This window comes from Molothrus aeneus, chromosome 4 (assembly GCF_037042795.1).
Source record: "Molothrus aeneus isolate 106 chromosome 4, BPBGC_Maene_1.0, whole genome shotgun sequence".
Taxonomy (NCBI): domain Eukaryota; kingdom Metazoa; phylum Chordata; class Aves; order Passeriformes; family Icteridae; genus Molothrus; species Molothrus aeneus.
This window is the reverse complement of record NC_089649.1, coordinates 51,363,995-51,386,858: the sequence shown is the minus strand read 5'-3', so window position 1 is coordinate 51,386,858 and position 22,864 is coordinate 51,363,995. Positions and strand designations below refer to the sequence as shown.

General features: G+C 39.1%; 1 protein-coding gene across 1 annotated transcript; it reads left to right on the top strand.

The window, feature by feature from the left end:
- The first annotated feature begins 1,556 nt into the window (after positions 1-1,556).
- PGM2 (phosphoglucomutase 2) lies at positions 1,557-20,443 on the top strand. The gene is made up of 14 exons (XM_066548512.1): positions 1,557-1,725; positions 6,130-6,297; positions 7,137-7,243; positions 7,593-7,677; positions 8,786-8,869; positions 9,524-9,717; positions 10,855-11,044; positions 11,706-11,803; positions 14,310-14,490; positions 14,602-14,695; positions 15,747-15,876; positions 18,338-18,527; positions 19,145-19,278; positions 20,039-20,443. The coding sequence occupies exons 1-14, from the start codon at positions 1,654-1,656 to the stop codon at positions 20,139-20,141; spliced, it is 1,830 nt and encodes a 609-aa protein (XP_066404609.1). The 5' UTR covers positions 1,557-1,653; the 3' UTR covers positions 20,142-20,443.
- Positions 20,444-22,864: the final 2,421 nt, after the last annotated feature.

The window sequence follows — 22,864 nt, the reverse complement described above, 5'->3', positions numbered from 1 at the left end:
GCACCCCTGGCAAATTAATCTGCTCCTCCTGTATGGCACCTTCACTGTGACCTCACATTTCTCAGCAGCCTCAGAAATCCTACAACACAGCTCTGCAACTGCACCACTCTCAGGGGTCTTCCCCTGCCTTGGCCTGTGCTGCAGAGTTAAACAGGGAAATCCCAGTCACTCCTTATGGCTCTCCCTGTAGATTTGCATCCCCTGGCCTATCCCAGCTTCAGATATAAGCTGATAAAATATAGGGGAAACCTCCAGAACACGTTGTCCTGAAGCTCTAGAGCACTCAGACTGCTCTTTCCCTCAGTACTTTGGGAAGTTGATGACAGAAATCTTGTAAGGCAAGAAAGATGATTCAGTGCTCTCTGCACTGTATGTTTGCCCAAAAAAATTGCAAGAAATCAACCAGGATGGAGGGGCTTATAATGGCATCTTCGGGGATTCCAATCAAAACTGGAAGTTTTAACTGCAAGCTTAGTTATAGGAACTGTTTAGACAGAGCAGCAGCTTGGCAGCTCAGGCTTCTCTCAAAGCCACCATACTATAATAATTATTCAATCAAAGCCATATTAACCTGTTCTTTAATTCCAGCAGAAGTAACACAGTCCATTTTCCTGAGTTAAATTCAGTTGGTTTTTTTGGTTTTTTTTCTAATTTTGCAGCTGAGGTCAGATTTGTGTTCAGCCAGAGAGGTGCAGAGGCCAGGGGAGCTGGGTTAAATGACCATTATCAAAACAATAGAGAAAACAGATGATCAGAAAAGCAGCCAAGCAACACTTTTTTTTCTGATTTTCTTATTCTTCAGGTCCTCTGATGTTTCATCTTAACAGGTTTTCTGTAAGGGTATCTTAACAATTATTTCACTGATCAGTAGTGAATATCAGAAGGATGTGCATTAACATTTTTGCAAGTGATGTGTAGAATTTCTCTTGTTCACATGCATTCTGGTCATGTACTAATGAACTTTAAAGCTTTTCAAGAATTTTGAAAGGTACAAGTCATTATTTCTATGGAAATTTTAGAATCATAGCACATTTTGGGTCAGAAAGGACCTTAAAGATCTTCTAGTTACAATCTTTATCCTAAATTAGAGTGCTCCCGAGCTCATCCCTCATTTATCTTGACTATGAAAAAAGGAATCTCAGTCGCCTTAGTCCAATGCCCGTGGAATGTGACGCTTCTAACAACAGCGCTACTTTCTTCCGCCGGCCATGCTGCGGAGGAGGCGGCTGCGCCCACCGCTGATTTCCCGCTGTTATTTGGGAACGCTGCTCCTCCTCCTCCGTTCGGCGCAGTGCGAGGGCCGGGACCCGGGGCTCCCCTCGGGGCTCCGCCGGGCCGGCAGCCGCAGCCCCACCTGACAACATTCAGCGCCCCAGGAAAAGAAATTATTAATCCCCCGCTCTAAGCGAGAGCCCCGACCCGGCCTCGCCGAGCAGGACGGAGGCAGCGCCGCTCTGCCCGGCCGTGGCCCCGGCCCCGGCCCTGACCCCGGCCCGGGCAGGCGGGCGGGGCGGAGGTGGGGCGGAGGTGGGGCGGCCCGGCTCGGCCCGGCCCGGCTCGGCCCGGCGGGCGGAGCGGAGCAGAGCGGGGCGGGCTCGCTCCGGAAGAGGGAAGGAAGGAGCGGAGCGGTGCTGGCGGCTCGGCTGGAGCGGGATGGCAGCGCGGGGCTCGGCGGGGGATGGCGCGCTGCGCCGCGCGGCCGAGCAGTGGCTGCTCTGGGACAAGGTGAGGGGCGGCTGGGCGGGGGGCGATGGGGGTGCGGGCTGCAGAAGGGTCAGGGGGCGCGGCGTGACGCCCGGCTGTTGCATTGTGCCGGATTGGGGTGCGGTAAAGGCACCTTTTTGCTCCTTTGGCTCTGCTTTCAGAGCTCTCTGACATAGGGGCGCTCTCCCTCCGCCCCTCCGTGCATCCCCTCCCGTCCCGCGGCGGGGCCGGCGCAGGTGGGGCTGCGGGGCCCCCGCCCGGTGCTGCGGCTCCGTCACCTGCCGCGGCAGCCGCTGCTCTCGTTGGGAAACATCCCGGCTGGCCTCTCGATCTGGCTTTTAGCTGTACTGAGCGCCTTTTTCAAAAGGGCCTGTATTGTTCCGAACCGCTTCAGTCGTAGGGCAGCTGGTAGACTTAAATTATTAAAGACCAGCATACATTGCCGTGTTACCTGTCCTTCAGTGTTAAAAACCTCCTAGTACCTTCAAATTCTTGTTTGCTAAAATATCGGTCCCAAAAGACATGGTGGTTCACTTCAAAAACACTTGGATATGCAGAGGCTGTCAGTCCTGTACTTTTCAGGTGTTATTTCCCTTCCTGTTGAGACTTATCTTTGGGCTTGGTTTTGACAGCACTATATGCAGGAGTAAAATCTTCTTGTGTTTCTGTTTTCCACATACTTAAAGAAATACCTTGCCATAGTGGTGTCCTGGAAGTGGTCATGTAGTTGCTTTCTATTGCAGGTCCCACTGAGATGCAGGCCTCTGTTGGCACATTTGGTTTGCAATTTTCATGTCATGTCCCTTTTCATATAATTTGTTCATTTGGCTATATTGGAACTCACTGGCCATTGCCCCTCTTCAGTCATTAATTGACTCCCCCAGGCTTAGCACTCAACAATACTCTCTGAGTTTTGTGCAGCACACATACCTGTTTGGTAAGGCATCTTCTGCTTATTTCAGAAATATCAGTGGAAACATACATTAATTCTCTTTTTTAGTATTTTTTCCAGGTTCTAAAGGATGCCATTAGAAGTACCTCGAGCTTGTTGTGATTCTTCATTAAAACCAGTAAACGGATTAACCGACCAGTTACCCAGTTCTGGTTTTATTAGTGATAGAGCAGTGCCAAACTAGTCTTCTTTTCAGAAATGCTAATGCATCACATCAAATGACAATAAGCTTTTGTACCTTTTTTCCTCAGTTTAATTAAATTTGAGAAAATAGTTTGGTTTTAGAAGCTCTTACTTACATAGCTTCCCTGACCGGTATTAGTTATATTCCTGTCTTCAGTGTAATAACTTGCTTTTCAACTGGTTATTCTGATTATTTTGCTAAGCTCTCTGGAAATCTAATGCAGTATCCCTTGTAGCATCTTTACTTTTGAAAGTTTAGCCCTCTGCTAGCACTTGCATCTTTGATTCAGTAATAATTGACTAGTGTGCAATACCCATTGCTGATTACTCAAAAATGATGAGGTATTTTAATTTCTCAGGAAGCTGTTGCATGTTTCTATTGAGCAACAGAAAAATCAGATGTAACCCTTGGCCATTTACTCTGATATAAAAAAAAAGTTCCTTTTTGACATGCAGAGATGGGTTAATATTTAATGATGATAAGCGCCATGTTTCTTACAAAATAATTGTCTGCAAGAGCAAGCCCTTGTGGCTGATGGCAGTTCTGCTGACCTAACTGGAAGTTTCTACCTACATGGCAATTACTGTGCTTGTTACCAGGCTGTTTTCATCACTCTGCTCAATACAGTAATAGCATATTTTTCATTCTTTCTATTATAAGTCATGGAATTTTGAATGGAAGGTAGCTTTTGGTTTTAGTAAAAATAAAATCTGTTTAGTCAGAAGTGTTTCCTCTCCTGTAATACCTTGTGGGGACTCCTCTACTGACGATAACTCTTTGGGCCTTCCTGTAGTGTAGATTAAAGTAACTCGAGTGTTGCCAGGTGATGTTCAAGCTAATTGCACTAGTGGTTATTATCTTGGTATTAAATCATCTGCCACTGTATTCACAGAAAATGGTACTCCCATACTCATATCTGTTTAATTTGAGAGCAGAAAAAGCGTAACCTGAGAGAATCAATTAGAAAGGAACAAGCCAGCACTTCGTCCTTCTGATACAATTTGGTCCTTCTTTGATAGAGATGGTGTGGAGAGTTTGTTTAAGCAGAAGAAAAAGGCAAAACCAAGATTAGTTTTTTACTTAGCTGTGTATAGTGTTATCATAATGTTCTCCACAAAAGAAAAAATAGGCAAATTCTTGGGAGAAAATAGCCATTAACAATGATAACAGTAGTTCTGGGAAAATCCTTCTGCCATATTGAACAGACTTGGCCTGGCTTTTACCATTATTTGCTGTGGGGTGGAGGCAGGCAGTGGGGAACAATTAAATTAATGCAACCAAGTTTTCTTTAGAAAATTATATGGACTGAAACTCTTAAGACTTGAGCAACCACCCGGACATGGACATTTAACCAGACTTAAAAAACTGGAGGATCCCTCTAGTTTCACAGTAGATACCAAACCTGGGAAATTCCACTTACAAGAAGAAACAAAAAACTCCTTGGCTGTGAGAGCTGCAGGATGCTCCTGATATCATTCTGCATTGGCATTGCAGCTTCTAGTCTGTCAAACAGCTGTAGAAATGTGTGTAGTATCTACCTAAAAACATGCTCCTTTTAGTATTAAGAGATGATTCGTGTGCACAAAGCTCAAACAGAGAAATTAAAAGGTGATTAGGCAGTGTACAAAACTGGATGCAAATGGTGTCATCCAGGCTTTACCTTTGAGACATAGGCCTGATGTTAAGGCAGAAACTTGACGTCAACTTGTAAACTGCCTGAACTCAGTTATGCTGCCCTATATATTCTATAACAACATAGAATTATATTTATTCTTACACAATATAATTACTCAATAATAATAGGTAATTGTGTCAAGCTGCCTGCAAGGAAGTGTCAGTTACAACAATCTTGGACTGGTAAATTGGTAATTTTTGCGCTGGAAATCAGTAATTCTGGGGTACCTAATTGTTTATTGCACTCAAGAAGCTGGATTTTTTTTTTAAATTCTTCCGTTTATTCTCCACTATGCAGTTTGCTCATTAGCACTAAAGGGTCTTTAGCTTTTTTAGTATGTATTTAAATTGTGTTGTTTGTCCTGTGGCAGTGGGCACACAGGTCAGTGGTTAGGACATCCCAACTCTGGTCTTCCTTTGATGTGCAGAATTTTATATCTTTGTATGCAAACTTACTCACACGCCTACTACTGTGTGTGCTTGTAGCATTTTCTGAAGCTGCATAAGATATATGGTTGGTTTTTTTTTTCTCTTTTTTTGCCTAGAATGATATGCTTTCCCTTGCTGTAAGCATGCCTAGGTCAGCCAGAAAATAGTAAAGTCTATTACTTTTATGAGTTCATTTAATTGCCTAGAAATCAAGGTTTGTGTCCCTTTGGAAATGAGAATGTTTGTACTCCAGGATAAAGTGTGTGTACTCATGCAGTGAGTAGCCTGCCGCCTCTCAGATAAGCATGTTGTCAGGAGGCTGCTACCTGCCATCTGTCCTCTTGGCTCCTAAGTTCTCAAGAAATCAAATAATGAACCTCACAAGTCTCATAACTTTGAGAAGTTGAGGCATACAGGACTTTGCCAATTCCCTGTCTGGAAACAAAAAGAGTAATTAACAATAGATAATCTGTGGAAGCAATATACCAAGAAAAGCAGTGAAAGTTAGAAACTCCTCACTGTTCTCAAATAGTCTGAGATAGCCTTTTTGTTCCCACTCTTGAGTAATTTTATTTAAGAATTTGTCTGTTGTTTCTAGGCTTTCATCCTGGGGTTATGTTTATCTTTACAAGCATTACCTGCAAACATGTTGGAAATTTTCTTCTGCCCAGTCTGCTTAGTTTTGCTGCTACCTCTGGTGCTAGCCAGTCTTGGGACAAGGTTATGATTTAATTTGTTTTAAACTCTACATGTAGTGCTATAGAAATAACAAATATTTCTTAATAATTAGTTTGCCTTACTTTCTTAAATGTTTAGTGTAGTTCTTGTGATGAGGAAAAATTCTCTGAATTGTGAAGTGCTGCCTTTTGTTTGTTTTGTTTTTAAAAATAGAAAACATTAAAATAGACATCTTGGAAATCTTTTAACATCCCAGATTGTGGGAGATATACACACTACTGTCCAGGTAGCATGTTCACTTAAGGAGATGAATCTACAGTAAGTAATATTTGAGGTTGTACTGATTTAAAATTAAGAAGACGGCATTTAAAATTAAGAAGACAGACCTATGCTGTTATTGAAGTTGTGTGCCATGTTTTGATACTGAAACCCAGAGATTGGGACAGAAAGACAGTTCTATTAAAACGAACAAAACCTCATTTATAATGTCTGAATTTTGTGTTAACAGAATCCAAAAACTTACGCAATCGTGAAACAATTGCTTGCGGAAGGAAATGCCGGAGAACTGCAGAAATACTTTGGCTCGCGGATGGAGTTTGGCACAGCAGGGCTCAGAGCTGCCATGGGAGCAGGGATTTCCCACATGAATGACTTGACTATTATCCAGACAACCCAGGTATTGTGTCCAGCACTTTATCTCGCTTAACTGGTTGTGTATATGAATGCAAGAGCCTGATTTATGGCAAGCAAATGAGTATTCTATGGAAGTACAAGTTCTCTCCTATTCTTCCAGTTTTCAGAAGTAATTTAAATTATAATTGTTAGCTGAGTGCTGATCTCTGAAAACAAGCAGAGAGAAGCTATTAAACCATTAAAAGAAGTTACTTTCCATATTTGATTTGCAATTTAATTTACACACAGCTGCAGTTAAGCTCAAGTGCAACAGTTAGTGCTGCTATAACAACTACAAAAAAACCCCAAAGGTCTCCAACATTTGGTTAAGCTTTGTGTGTGCTAGACATGGTTTTACATAGAGGCAGTGAAGGTATGTATACATACATGGATCCTAAGGTAGATCTACTTGGGGAAAAAACCCACAACCGTGAATAACTGCAGCCTGGAGTGGTGATGCGTCATGTGCTAAAGAGATGTCATTATTAGGGTGAGATTTGGTTAAAAACCTGAAATGCTGGCCAGCTGTTCTCTTCCTCATGGGAGACCTATGACAGCTGAATCATTTCTCAAAACCTGAAATTAAGACTGTGTTACCTGTTCCTTTTTGGAGTCGATGCTGATATTTTAAAAAGTACTTAAATGCTGTCAAAGTTTGCAATATTGATTTGAAGGTTTTCTTGGTGTTTATTGGTCTTGGACAAGCTGAATCCCAGAGCAGTTCAGTGAGATGCTATGTGTGCTCAGCTTCCTAAGACATTAGCATCTTAGCAATTATCTTAATGTGATGATAAATTAAACATCAAGATTGGGTTAATGAGGTGGATTTGTTGTTGTCTTAAGGGATTTTGCAGATACCTTGAGAAGAACTTCAGTGACCTCAAAAAGAGAGGAGTTGTGATTGGGTTTGATGCTCGTGCTCATCTTTCCAGTGGAGGTAGTAGCAAAAGGTACTTCTTAGGTTTTGTGTTTTGTAGATACTTTGTGTGATTCATGATGGATTTATATCTACTTCAATTGTATTTTTGTTCTATAAAGTGAATTAATGTGTGGGATTTACAGTATTCTTACATACTGGTAATACCAAAGCAGTTCTTAGTGTTGTGCTTTGTCTTTTGGGAATAGTGAGGGAACACATTTAAATTGAGTCTGTACAATAATTGAGATATATTGATAAGTGATGGTGTTTTTGTTGGGATTTTGTAATTGCATTAGGGCGGGAGGGAAAGCTGTGAATTCTAGGAAACTAATAGGCAAGAAAATGAATATATTCCCTAGGTATCTTTTCTTCCTGTTTAGGTTTGCAAGACTTGCTGCCAATACCTTCATCAGTCAGGGAGTTCCAGTTTATCTATTCTCTGATATAATACCAACTCCCTTTGTGGTAGGTTTTTTATTATACCTTTTTATTACATTATCTGCTTTAAATGTACACAAATTCTGTCAGATACCTTGCATTACTTAAATTAGGATAACTACACAAACCAGTTCTTACTTTTTAAGCTCTTCCTGCAGAGAGTCTTGTACTTATTTACCTATGTATAGTTTACAACATCCACAGGAAAAGAAGGGAGAATGAATGTGGAGTGTGAGCGGAGTCTGATGTCTGAAACACGCAATAGCACGTTCTTGGAGTGCAGTGATATTTTGTCAGAAGGGTTGTTGAATTGTGTCCACGATGCCCCCATCAGAACACCAGGTGTCTCCAGAGCAACACAGAAAAGCCCTGCTCTTGGCCCTTGTCCTAAAAGCAATAATTTCTCCCTAAATCAGTTGCTCCAGTGAGGATTGCAAACAGAACGCAGTGGTATAAAGACTTTCTACATAGCATTCTTGTACTGATACAATTTTTTGAAGATTTAGGGTCAAATTCTTCATACTGCAGTTTAAAGTGGTGTTGCAAGAGCTGCAGTTGAGTGCATTTCACTATTAAATAAAGGGCCAGGAGTAAACAGAAATTGGACCTATGTTCATGAATAATGCTTCATTTTTAATTCACTCCATCTGTTTTGAGCTAGTTTATAAGAGCTCTCTCCAAAACAATTCTCTTCTGAACCCTGATGGAGTAGCTGCTCCCCAGGCTGCTCCCAAAAGACAGGATGAGACTGCTTGAGCTGCAGTTCTCTGCCCCATGCTGACTTGTGTCATTACCCCAACAGACCTGGCACCCTCTAAGGCCTTGGGTACCTCAAGTCATTCCACAGTAGGGAACACATGCATCTGGCTTCCTTCTGGAAAGGCACTAGAGATTCACAAAGCGTCTGGAACAACATTAACAACATTTAATGGGAAAATGCACAAGAAAAAACAAGGACTAAAGTTGTGCCACATGGAGTCTGGTGGAACAAGTACTATTTAGCTTCTGCTTTGGGGAGTTGGTGTGTAGGAAATCACATCTTGACTTTATTTTCATACTATGAAGTATTATCTATGCATGAGAAGAAATATAATGTGTTGCACATTCTACTTCAAGTAACTTTCTCTTGTTACAGCCGTACACAGTAACTCACCTGAAGCTTTGTGCTGGAATTATGGTTACTGCTTCCCATAATCCAAAACAAGACAATGGTTACAAGGTATTCTAATGTGATCTATTTTCTGGCTCTTTTTTTCCACGTAGAGAAACTAATGCAATTATATATAGTTCCTATCATGGTATAGACTTAATTAATTACTAGTCTCTCCATCTCTTCTATGTATTTAAAGCTAGTGTCATGTTAAACTAATAATATAATTAAAATCTTTGCTCTAGAAAGCAGGATGCCATTGTAATCTGCTATGTACTGAAAAAAACACAGCTGAATTGCCTGTGCACCAGTCACAGTAGCTGGGTAGTCATATACAGACTGTTTCCAAAATACAAAAATGGGAGTTTTCTCAGTAAATCATTGGGCATTGTTTTGTGTTTCATTATGGATCTTGATATCTTTTGATAAGATTAAACTGTTTGTTTTTTTTTTTTTTTTTTTTTTTTTTAAATAGAATAAGAATGGGATGTGAGAAGAAACACTGAGAATATTAACAGAATACTTTGGGTATACCTAAGCCTAGTTTACTGTAATACTTAAATGGATGTACTGTACCTTAACCAACAAAAAAAAAAAAAACAAAAAAACCAAAAAACCACAAAAAAACCAAAAACAAACAAACAAAAAAAAACAAAAAAAAAAACCCCCAAAAAATGTTACAAGCTTAATGATCAAATACTCACCTATCTATTTTTTATTTAGGTTTATTGGGAAAATGGTGCTCAGATCATTTCCCCTCATGACAAAGGAATTTCTCAGGCTATTGAGGAGAACCAAGAACCGTGGCCTCAGGCTTGGGATGACAAACTGATTGACAGCAGCCCGCTGCTTCATGATCCATATGCCATGGTCAATAAGGAGTACTTCAAAGACATACAGAAACAGTGCTTTTACAGGTGACTCCTGTTAATTCCTTTAAGAATACAGGATATTCCATCTAGTATGTTAGCAGGGCAGTTTAAATTGATGGAAGTGAGGGTGGCCACAATCCTGCCATGTCCCAGTTCTCCTGTGCCTTTTTGTCTTTTTGTCATCTTTTGGGGTTGCACTGGCAGCTGTGTGGTGGTGTCATAAGCCAGTTCATAAAGCTGTCCTGAGAGAAGTCTAACCCAGCAAAGTGAGCAAATTTCTGATGATATCTCCCTGTATTTTCATGGCCATGCATCAGCCAAGTGTCACAGCAAGACTGGGGCTGCTGGATGTGGACATGACATGGACAGCCCACCAGCCTTAAAACAAGATTCTCAGAGACACAGTGAACCAGGTTGTTAAGCAGTTCTGGACAAGAAGGTCCTTCTCAGTCATTCCAGCCTTGCTTGTGCTCCTGGTAGTCTTGGGTGCCTTAAAACAGCCTACTCTTATCACTTGCTCAGTAAAAATCTTTACTTAGCAAAATGAAGTGGATGTTTCTCTTGGTGAACAGTTAGGGTTAATTTATGTAGTACAGGAGTATCAACCTTTTAGATCTGCTTATTTATGTAGAAATTTTAAGCACCAGTAACCATGTTATTACTCCTGTACTCTAAAAACAGTCAGGAGTTACTAAAAAGCTGGGGCCATTACACTGCTTTTTCAGAATTGAAATTAAATGTCTCCCTAGGAGTTTGCATGATTTTAGGTATACCCAATGTTTTTTATTTCCTAAAAATTAGTGTGCTCAAATTGGGCAGGCTGCTGTTGACTCACTGTGTTCACATTTTTTGGGGGTTTAAATGCTAGAGTTGGGGATGAAGAGTCTCTTTAGTCAGTTGTATTTGTTTTTCACTTGACTTTCTTGGGATGTGTAGACTGTACAGTCTTTTTTAATCCAGTGATTTGCACATACTAGGATATTGGATGCCAAGAGTGACTCATATTGTTGAAAAATTAGGCTAAGCCAATTTTCAAGCCATTGCTTTTAAAATCTGCTCTCCTTTAATTCATAATTTTAACAGTGATACAGAATACTGAGTTGTATCCGTTTCCAAACATAGTCAGTTTTGTGCAGAACAGTCTTCCATGTTCAAGTTTACTGTTAACCTGTTTTATTTCAGGAATATAAACAAGGAAACAAACCTGAAATTCGTTCATACTTCTGTGCATGGCGTGGGACATAAATTTGTGCAGTTGGCTTTCAAGGCATTCGATCTTAGCCCTCCTTTTGCTGTTCCGGAGCAGAAAGATCCTGATCCAGACTTCCCCACAGTGAAGTATCCCAATCCTGAAGAAGGCAAAGGTGTTCTGGTAAATAGATCTAATTCTTTTTTAATAGTTGTGATGTCTTTCAGTGTTTTCCTTTTTGCCAGAAGTCACAGCTGTAGATACTGGTGGAGGGTCAATTTTTAATCTGTTTCATAGCCTTACATTTAGTGAAGAGTTAGCTGGTATCCTTTCATTGACATAACCCTCTTTGAACCAGTCAGGTAGTAATCAGCTGTAACTTTCAACTACTTTTTTCTCTAACAGAATGGGCAGGTTCTGCACATGGGACAAAGTGATAGTTACTTTAAAAAAATAAAATAATAATAAAAATCTTCTCATTTGTTTTTGGAAGGCTTCTACTCTTTTGTTCTGACACAACACCAGGAGAGGGCAGGAGAAGTCCTGACAGGCGGTTAGAATTTCTGCTACTATTTCTGTTACACTTTATTTTTGAAGGATCCCATTAAATCTAGGTAGCTTTTAAGCTGGGCTACAGAAGTGGAATGATATAGGTAAAGTTAAATGTCCTGACTATGTTCTTCTGCTGCCAGGCTAGAAGTTTTTGTGGTTTTTGAGAGACACATAATGATTTTGGGTGTTTGAGATTCAATAAATTGGGAAAATTACTTAAAACCTATAAAGAAAGTGAAAATATTATTTGGGAATATTAACACTCATCTGGTCCTGCTTGCCACATTTCCAGACATTGTCTTTTGCTTTGGCTGAAAAAGATGGGGCAAGAATCATTTTAGCAAATGATCCTGATGCTGATCGACTGGCAGTGGCAGAGAAACAAGAGAGGTATGGTAATAAAGTAATGCAAACCATTGATATTTTTTACTCCCAAGGTTAGGCTCATTTGGAGAATTCTTGCTGCTTGTGTTGCAGAGGAAGAATAGTCACAGTAATAATTTTTTTGATTGAAAATACACAGAAATGTGAGAAGACTCTATGAAGCAGACCACAGTAAAGGCAGGATATGAAATAATGATCAGTATTAGACACTGTACAGATGCCTGAATAAATAGTTGACACTTGCTGTAGTTTAGGCATGCCCAGAAGCATGTGAATTGTTGTTGTTGTGCTGTACTTTTTCAAAGGTAGGTTTTCAGTTAAATTCTTTCGTGTACAACTGATAAACATTTTTTTCTTTCAAGGTTTATTAAACAGTAACTTGGCTTCAGGAGAATATGTATAGTTCCCTGATAATCTCTTACTCTTTAGTATGAGTATCTTCTTTCTCAAATCCTGTTAAACCAAACATTTTACTAATCATTAGATGATCTGGGCTTCTCTTGCTCAGTTTCCCACTTCTTTACATAGTGTTATGTATTTGCATTTCACCTTAAAGTTTTTCACAGTTTGGTACTTCTCAGTGTAGTCATTTGTACTCTCCCCTTAAAGATCCATCTATATATGCATTATTTATCTTTGCATACCCACTCAAAGAAGGGGATCACAAAAGGCAAACTTGGTCAGTCAGGCACTTACCATAAATTGTTCAGATTTGTGCAATGTAACCTATAGTTCTGACTCAATATGGCTGTCCCCTTACTTCATGCCCTCTGATATCCTGCACTTCTACAATTGTTTACATTTCTGTATTGTGGTTTTATCTGATTAATAAAAGGAAGTGAAGATATGATACCAAGTGCTGAAGTTCAAGCACTTGGTATCATATCTACAAATAGTGGTGTTTCTCCTTTATCTACCTTGATAAAGCAGAAACTAATCTGAGCAGTTATAAACTGTAAATACTCAGTGAAAATAAGCTTCAAGGTTTTCAGCTTAGAGAGGAGCAGAAAAAAAAATCTGCTGCTGGGCCAGCATATATGAATTCCCTGAGCATGAGAGCCAGAAGAAGGATATAAAATTATGGCAAGAGTCTTTGGTACCCAAGGCATGATATGGGTATCTGCTAGATGTCCTCAGTGGTTGTGGATGAATTAAATAGTTGAATCTGTATCAGTTAGATTTTCAAAAATTTCAAAAGTCCAGTTAAAGGAGACAGTGCAAATATCCATTTTGCTCAACAGATAACCAAAAAAGCTGAAGTAGTAGCTTTAAAATAGCAGTATTTTCTTTGGGGTTTTGGGGTGCTTTTAAATTCATTAGCCTCACAGCATGAACTAAGAAGATTTCTCTGCCTTTGGAAGAAAAATGGTCTTTTTTGTGGACACTGTGCTGTATCTTGGACAGTGTTAGTTAGTTGGAAGGTTCTTATTTCAATGGTTTTGGTCTGTGCCAGCCTCAGTTGGCAATACAGCATTGAGAAAAAGGTATAAAAAGTTTCAGATAATGCTAGTTACGATGGGCTAAAACAAGAATGCAAAACCACTCATGCTTTTTGTCTGAAAACTTTGAGCTCCCACAATCTTGAGGAGGGGTGTTAGTTTATTGCATCCACTGCCAGTGAGAGTGTGGGCTCTCATTCTGCTGCCTCTACGCTCGTTGTTTAGCCAGTCTCAGCTGTCTCCTAACTTCCAGTCCTGTGTCTTCTCAGACTTCTGCCCTAGCTTTCATACACTAATCAAATATTAATATAGGCTTCTACAGTATCTGTCCTTCTTCTTTGACAGAACCTCCTGTAGAGCACACTCTCTCAGCACTCTTACACTAAGGTGCCGCTGTGCTTTCCTTTGTGCCTGTTGGCATCAATAAATGCAGGAGACTGAGTCTGCTTCTCTTTCACAACAGGTACTGTTTCTGCAGGTCTTGGTTTTGTCAGTCTGGAAGTGTCTCTGTCCCCTTTTGTGACTGGGATTTTTTTTGGCAATTTTGACATTTGTCTTTCTTTTTTTCTTCTTTTTTTTTTCCTGTTCTAGCAATACATCAGTATTAATCTTTTATATCCATTAAAGATTTTTTCCAATCTTCCCAATGACTAATTGATGTATTCGTGATTAAATTAAAAGTATTTGTCACTAGGTCAACTAAAAATACTGATCACTTGAGAACTGTATTTTTGTGTCTCTGTGCTCGTCTTAATCACTGAGTTTATAATTTGTATGCTGAACATTTTTGTTTTACTTAAAATATGTTGGAAATATTACTGTTTCATCTTTGGATAACTGCAAAAGCTTATGTGTATGATGGAGAAAAAAGGTAAGAGTTTCAGAATACTTTAGGGAAGGAATTTTTTTGTTTGTTCATTATGAGCACATGATACCTTGCTACTGTTATGTGGAATTCCAAGGCAGTGGTTTATTTGTTAATATTCATTTATAAAAGAACCAATAGATTCTTTTTTTTACCCTCAGTATTATCCTTTGATTTCATGTACTTTCTAATATTTTTTTGCCTGTAGTGGTGAATGGAAAGTGTTTTCTGGAAATGAACTAGGAGCTCTTTTAGGCTGGTGGATCTTTACTTGCTGGAAAAATAACAGTAGGGATACTCGTGCCATTAAGGATGTCTACATGTTATCCAGTACTGTTTCTTCCAAAATCCTGAGAGCAATTGCATTAAAGGAAGGTTTTCACTTTGAGGTAAGCAACACATTGCACATTATTCCATTTTCTTTTAGTATCTTTCCTACAAAGACATTGCAAAACATTGCTTTTCTTTTTAATGCCTTTGATTTCTCCTCTCTGCTGTAGGAAACACTGACAGGTTTCAAGTGGATGGGCAACCGTGCCAAACAGCTCATGGACCAGGGGAAAGCTGTTCTTTTTGCATTTGAGGAGGCTATAGGTAAGAGACAGAATGGTATGTTTTCATATCTTGCAAAATAGTGAAAATAGAGCTACTACAAAAAGTGACAGAATTGCAGAGTCACAGAATGGGTGAGGTTGGAAGGGACTGTTGGAGGTCATTTGGTCCAGCCTTCCTTCCCAAGCAGGGTGTCCTAGTGCATGTTACACAGGACTGGACCCAGTTGGTTCTTGAATTTCTCCAGGGAAGGATATTCTACAATTTCTCTGGGCAACCTGTGCTCTGTTAGCATCCCAGTAATGAAGTAAAATGTAAAAAAAGGTTAAAATGGTGTCCTCAATACAATGGGTGTATTTCCAGTTAGATAATTATCTATTTTGCTAATTGATACTAGTTTTTAAAACCTTTGTATCTCTGCTTAGCACAAAGGAATATATATCTACAGTAGCATGGCTGTGCAGATTTGGACTGCAAATTCTGCATAAACTTTTTTTAAAAACAACAAAAAAACGACATTTTTTCAGACATGAAATTGAGCTTTTTTACCTGACAGATTTAAGCTTAGTGTAAATGAGAATAAAATAAAGTAAAAACTACCCCAAATTAAATTTGTGAACTGGAAAGCCATGGTTGAAAGCCACAAATGAAAGTTAGAAATTCATGAGGAGAAAATTGTAAAGCTCTAATGCTCTTTAAGTATCTCAATACCTGAAAACCAGAGAAAATGTGGCTAATTTCACACATAATTATCAGTGTTACCTTACACTATAAGATACTCACATTTGAGATAATGCCATACTTGCATTGTTTCGGCAGTGTGGCTTTTCTCTTTCTAGAAAGCTCCATATGGACCTGGGAGCATGTGGCACTGATATGATGCAAATCTCTGTCTTGAAATTCCATTGAATAACTTGCTTATTAAAATTAACCCTGATTAGAAGATACTTTTTTTCTACTTTTGGTTTGACTCTAAAATGTCTGTACTATGGTAATGTGCATTTCTCCTTTCAAAGATGTTTGGCTAACCTTCCCTCCCCTTCCTATTCCCTGTTAAAAATGTGTCTAATTATATCTAATGTTCCTTGTTTAGGGTATATGTGCTGTCCTGCTGTTCTGGATAAAGATGGTGTCAGTGCTGCTGTTATAACTGCAGAGATGGCCAGCTTTTTGGCAACCAGGAATTTGTCTTTGTCTCAGCAGCTGAAAGCTGTCTATGATGAGTGAGTTCAATTCTAATTTTTTATTTTAAAGATTTTCTCAATTTCACATACTGGGGTTAATAGGGACTCAATAGCAACCTATAGTTTATAAAAAAATAAAATATGAATTATTGTACTACTAAGACAATTCTGTAATAGTAATCTTCAGAAAGTGTTCCTGCCTTGTGGACATGAATATATTTATGACATTGTTTTGTGTTAAGGTATTTTAAATATAATAATAACTACCTTACTAATTCTCTATTAGTAATGAGATCTTTGGGGTGTTTTTCTATGCTTGCCTGAAAGGTTTTTTTGTTTTGGGAAGTTCTGCACTTGGGTCCTTTCACAGAAGATTGGGCAGCTGTATTGCTGAGCTGTAGAGATTATAGTGCTTCTTGCTGCTTAAATGAGCCAGACACTCAAAAATGTTGATGACTGAATGGGTCTAAGTAGCTCTGGCTTATTTATGCCATGCACAGAAGCCAGCTTCTGTCCTTGCAGGGCTACTTATGATTAAATGAATTCTAGTTGGCTCTAAAGTTAGGATTTTTGTTGTATTATTCTGTCTTTTTTTTTTTTTTTTGATAGATTATTGCTGTTGAGTTTTGGTTCTCCTTTTCTCGTTCTGCTCCTGATTAATGAGATTTGAGCTGATTATGCAGAAGTGCTGTGACTGGCCATTACTCTTGGCTATATACAGCTGGGTATCCCTCTGAGAGCATTTAATATGAGGCACTACTTTTCTTTTGCTCTTTTTTACTGGGTTCAAAGAAATCAATAGCAAAGATGAATATTGGATTTCATGAGGCAGGGAGTGGGTTTTGTGGAGGTTTTGGGTTGTTTGTTTTGAAGGAGGGAGCAGCACAGGCTGTTTGATACTCTCCAGCTCTTCATACACACTAACAAGGGAGTGTGGAACCTGCAAAGAGACTGGAAAACTCCAGCCTTTGTGCTCCTTGTTTTGCCAATCCTGAGTTCTCATTTGTGTGATATGCTTGTTTCATTGTCTCTTTAGGAAGGAATCAAGTGGCAAAGACTTGCTTACACTGCATAGATAAATTGTGTGATATAAAAGTATGAACTAGGAATTCATACCTAGAGTGGCAAATACAGCATCTGATGTGAGAATTCCCTTAAATGCTACTAGCTGGAAGTGCATATTCAAGAATTAAATATTCAGCTACTGGCTTGAGGTTTTTTTAATTGTTTTTTTAAAATACAAGTACAGTAAACACCTGATTGACCTCAGAATATTTGCCTGAGTGGAATTGAGCTGTGCCACAGTGCTGCTGTGTACATAGCCAGTGAAAAGGACTCAGAGCTTGCTTTAGCATAAAAGCAGTCTGTAAGATGTCAATGCACATGGTCAGTCTTTGTGGCAAAGCTACAGACAGAGGGAAGGATACAAATCTGCCCTATTAAGCTGTTGTTTGATAATGAGCTGGAAGGAGGGTTCTTGCTTTGTTTTGGGGAGTTGTTTTGCATGTGTTTGATTTTTGTTTGTAGCTAATATAAGGTTGCAGTTTTCTGCTTCTTACTACTTTACTTTTTTGTCAGATTGGCCTTGTGAGTTGAAGCAGAAGAAACTCTCTTTTGTATTTTGGAAATGTAGAAGGGGAATCTGTCTCAAAGTAAATGCAGATAAGAAAAGGACATGGTCCTAGTAGGCTTATCACTTCTTTCAGATACAGGATAGGTTTTGTTAAATCCCTTACTGAATTCTTAAGACTAATCTAACTACTGTTAACCTTCAAGATGTCAAGCATTTAGGTATAAACATAACCCTATTTAAGAAGGCATTCAGATTTCTAGTGTGAACCTCCTAGTACTAATGAAGATTCTGCACCTCAGATTTTCACTGCCATCAAGGATATTTATCAAGTCTTGATCTGTAGCAAGAGCTCACTTGAACAACCTGTCCAGGCTTGTATGTTTCTCAACAACATGGTATTTTGAAAAGTCAGTGTTACTGGGTCATTTGTCTTTGCATCACATTACCGGGCAGCAAACAGGTGAGGTAGAGAGAAATGTTCAGAACAGTTTGGTTTAGTAAAAACACTTTAATGGGAGAGTAGAAACACTTCAATGAACTGTGATTGGAAAAACCAGTCTAGAATTTGTTTTACTTAGAAAAGGTCAGCTGGAATACACTCAAAGAAGCTCTTAGATGTAATCTCTTCCCTTCCTATGGTGGTTAGAGCACTTCAAGGCTAATGGTATCCTTTTTTCTTCTGGTGTTGCTGTAAACTTTCTCAGTTTTCATAATTAAAAATAAAAGACATCTGCAGAGAAGTTTATTTGAAGTTTGTAAAATGGGATAATTAAGCTGTTGGACATTTTAAAATTGTAAGGGCAAGAACTGATGCTTCAGTTGGGTGAGCATGAGTACAGTATTGCTTTTTAGAAGGTTGTGTAATGTGTCTGGTGTGCAACTTTTAGGACATTGCTTCCTGGATTCACTAATATTGCATCTTCACAGATACGGCTTCCATATCACCAAAGCTTCATATTTCATCTGCCACGATCCTAAAGTTATTCAACAGCTTTTTGACAACCTTAGAAATTTTGATGGAAAAAACACATACCCAAAATCTTGTGGTAGATTTAAAGTTTCTGGAATAAGGGATCTAACTACTGGGTATGACAGCAGCCAGCCAGATCAAAAGGCTGTAAGTATCTTTCTAAATTGCATGTAAATCATATGTGATGTATATACACATACATAAAACATTCTGTGGAGAAACATTAAACATATTTATATACTGAGTCATAAAGCAACTTAGATTGGTGACAATTGTTATGCCTTGGTGAGAGGAAGGGAAGCCAAGAGGGTGTTGGGTTTTTTGTTAGGTTTTGTGGTGTGTTTTTCTCTCCAAGATGACAGTTTGTGAAGGGCAGTAGGAGGATCTTGCTGCCTTGCTACAGCAATCTGCATTGTTTTCTTGTGAGCGCAAGTTAAACTGTCTATTAAGACATGGCTTTGGATTCTGTGTTTCTCCACAATCTCCATTTCCTTTCCTCCTGGGAAATGCCATGACAACTCAACTTCTATTAGCAGTAAAAAATTGTCTGCATTTGAAATGAGCTACCTAGCAGTGATGCAGTTCTGCCAGATTCCAGGCTGAGGGCAAGGCTGTCCTTGCGGTCTCAAGACCACAATGTTGAAGAAAACAGAACTAAACTATAATTTTAGGTGATGCTTTTGTCATGCTATCTAGAATCAAGTCATGGGTTTATATATAGTCTCTTTCCAAGTTTTTTTAAAAAATATTCTTAATGTTTTTAGATACTCCCTACTAGTAAAAGCAGCCAAATGATAACATTCACTTTTGCTAATGGAGGAGTGGCCACAATGAGAACCAGTGGGACGGAACCAAAGATCAAATACTATTCTGAACTTTGTGCACCCCCTGGGAACAGGTATTGTCACTTACAGCAGTACATTTGGTGTAACAGAGTCTGTGTGGCTTTTTGGTATTGTTTTAGAGAAATAAGAGCTCTCCATGGTCAAATAATATTATTAAAGTCATTTTAGTGAATGTATTTGTATAAAGCTTCAACTCTGCAAAATTTGTTGACACATTCTTGTCACTGAAATTACTTTGCACTCTGTTTTACATTCCGTGAAAACAGTATCAGGAAAAACATTCTGCCTTAAATAAATGCATATATTTTCACCCCTTTTTTACATACATAGTTACTTTAAAATATTTAATCAAATATAAAGTGTTCTAATATATTTCAGATCCTTTTATGTTTAGCAATTATATCCTTAGCCAGTAGCCTTGGAAATCATACAATCATAAAGATAATTAACTTATATAATGAAAGTAATACTTTTTCACAGACAAAAAGTCATCTAAGAATACTGCTACAGGTATAAAAATTACACTTCTAGTCACTTACATTTAGTAATAGAAGATCTTCTGAACTCAAATTCACCATACTACTTTAGATTATATTGTGGAGTTATGTTTCTTCATAGCCTTCATGCATATCAGTTGAAAGTGAACATCAGTGCATTGCCATAAGAAATCAAATATATAGACTTCTAGCATTAATATAAAATGTTTGTCTAAAGCAATGCCACAGATTTAAAAATTCCTCACACTAAAACTATACATTTTAGCTTTTTCATTGTTTCACTGTTTTCTGTGTTTGTGTGATTTTTGTTTTCCAGTGATGTTGAACAGCTGAAGAAGGAACTAGATGAATTGGTCAATGCTCTTGAAAAGCACTTCTTTCAACCAGAAAAAAACAAACTTCAGCGAAAGACTGAGTAAAACAGCAAAATTACTACCTTGATTGGCTTCTGCAGAATTAGAGGTGCATTATTTAAGAAGTTAAGGTTTTTTAGGACCAAACATCTGAGAACTCTGAATATAGACTTCTGCCTTTAAGAGTTATTTTGGGTACTCTTGGTTCTAGTATCTTATTTTGGAAGGCAAGTTGTACCTTTACTCTTAATGGACCAAAAAAACCCAATCAGTTGAACTAAAAGCTTTATGAACTAAAAGTTGACTGCAAATGTATTTCAATCAAAACTTGTTTTAATTAAATATAAGTGATATTCTGATATCTGAAACAGCCTGTTTTGTGGTGACTTACTTGTTTTGTGTGCATATAATCTGATAACACTATGCAGCTTTGTCTAGGTTTAGATTTGCAAAGGAAGTTCTTTTGTTAACAGGACGTATTTAAAGCCTGTGATGAGGCTTTGAGAAACTTAGGGCAGATGATTCAGAAGTATCTTTCTTAAGGATTTTGGCCCAAAGAAACAAGAAACTCACAGCAAATTTGTTCAATATCTATTTGCTATGGGACTATATACAATATTCCAGGCAAGGGATACAAATTGCACTAAACTGTCTTTGAATGCCATGAACCCATTAAGATAGTATATCAACATACAGCACCTTTTTTTGCCTCACTGAACTAAGCATAATTAGTTCAACACATAGCCTAGTTTTGGAGCCTCTCACACTGTGCTGCCATGACTTGGTGCATGTCTAATTTAGAGCAGAAGTTTCAATTTCATTGCATGCTCTTGTCTGTGCTTGCAAAGCCTGAGAGGGTTTTTTGGAGGTTGCCAGTTGACTTTAATATGGGGCTTTTCTGCATTTTCAGTATTTGCTTTGGATATCAGTGTAGCAGTAATAGTCACAACCGTAGCTACATACTTCTTACAAATGCAAAACTTCTAAGCTTGATTATCCTTCCAGAATTCAAGTCCTCTGTGCTTGTTATTTTCAGTGCAACTTGAAGATTGCAGCAGTTGTGCAGCTTGATACAGGGAGGCAGCCCTGGGGGAAGTGAAAGGAAGAGAAGTTTTACACAGTCTGATGTACCTCTGCAGATCATGTGCAGTCTTGTGGTGAGAGGCCTTAGAAATTAGTCTGGGGGTGCTTCAGGGATCTTTGGTGGTTTATGACACTCTCTAAGACATGACTGTGGCCTCTCAAGTCAGCCTAGTTGAGCGAATTATGCCCCATCAGAAGGAATGAATACCTTCAAGCCTCCCAGTACTTTTCTGGAGGGGAGTTTTTGTGCCTGAACCAATTGTGTAAGGGGGGGACATTGGCAGGATAAAAAGCACTATCCCACCACAAAGGATCTGCTTCTGGCTTCCTCCTTGCTTGAAGGCACAGACAGAGGAATGGTTGGTTCCTCAGGGGGCAGGCTGGGGCAGTGCCTTCAGTTTGGCCTTTGATGAGCTACACCCAGGGCTGGAGAAGCTTTGTGGGTCTGCACAAGCCTGCAGCCTTGGGAGGTGATTCTCTCCCTCCACTCTGCTCTTGTGAAAGCCCTCTTGGAGTACTGCATCCCAGCACAGGAATGGTGTGAAGCTGTTAGAGCGGGTCCAGAGGAAGGTCATGGAAACAGTGTTAGAATACCTGTGCTGGGAATAAAGGCTGAGAGGGCTGGGGTTGCTCAGCCTGTAGAAGAGGCTGTGAGATCCTTCAATATATAAAGGGGGCTTGTATGAAACACACTTTCTACCAGGGACTGTAGTGACAGGACATGGGGAAACAGTTTTAAAGTGAAAGAGGATAGATTTAATAGGATACAAGGAAAGATTTTTTTATGCTGAGGGGGGTGAGACATGGGAACAAGTTGCCCAGCAAAACTGTTGGATGCCTGAAGGTGTTCAAGGCCAGGTTGGATGCAGCTTTGAGCAATCTGATCTAGTGGAAGGTGTCCCTGCTTCATGTAGGGAAGTTGAACTAGGTGATTTTTAAAGGGGACCATCACACCAAAGCCATTTCGTAATTCCTTCACTTTCATTTTTACTGGGAGGGCTCACATTTCTTTTGGTGCAAAATATGATAAGGGATGCTTTACTGAATTCATGAGGAAGACCTGAAGACGGAGGATTACAGGCCTGAATTTTTTAATATATTTATCTTAACATCTCCACAGGCTAGAGAGGCATATTTTACATGTGCCTTTATATGCCAAGCCTGGATTTGGATTTTGCTAATGTTAGAAGTCCGGAAGTGAGACCTGAAATGTGCTCATGTATACTGAAACATCCTTAGGATGGCTTTAGAGCATCCTCAGAAACAGTACAGACATAGGATGATGACCTAATCTTTATCATTTTGTCTTCCTAAGGTCAAGAAATTTACTTGCTCCATTCCTTTCTCTATTCCAGACAGAAGTTCACAACTTTGGGGGGGGGTGGGGCAAAACAAAAAAAAATAGCCAAACCCACAGTGGTTTTTATCAAGCTGCTTGAGCAATCACAACAAACTACAAAATTACAAGAGAAAACTTGTTATTGCTAAAGTCTTTACTAACCTTGTCTTGCATCAGAGAAAGAGGATCTAGAACTGAAATAAAGAATCAAAACAAAGGCAGCAAGAGTATAGCAAAGAGAGAAGTTAGTATTGCAAGTCAGAATAATGGGTGTTAAGCTACAGTTTCTTCAGAGCCAGTCTAATTCTTCCACTAGAGTGTTGTGTAAGATAATGACGCCTACTTAGACATTGTTAGTCCCAAGACA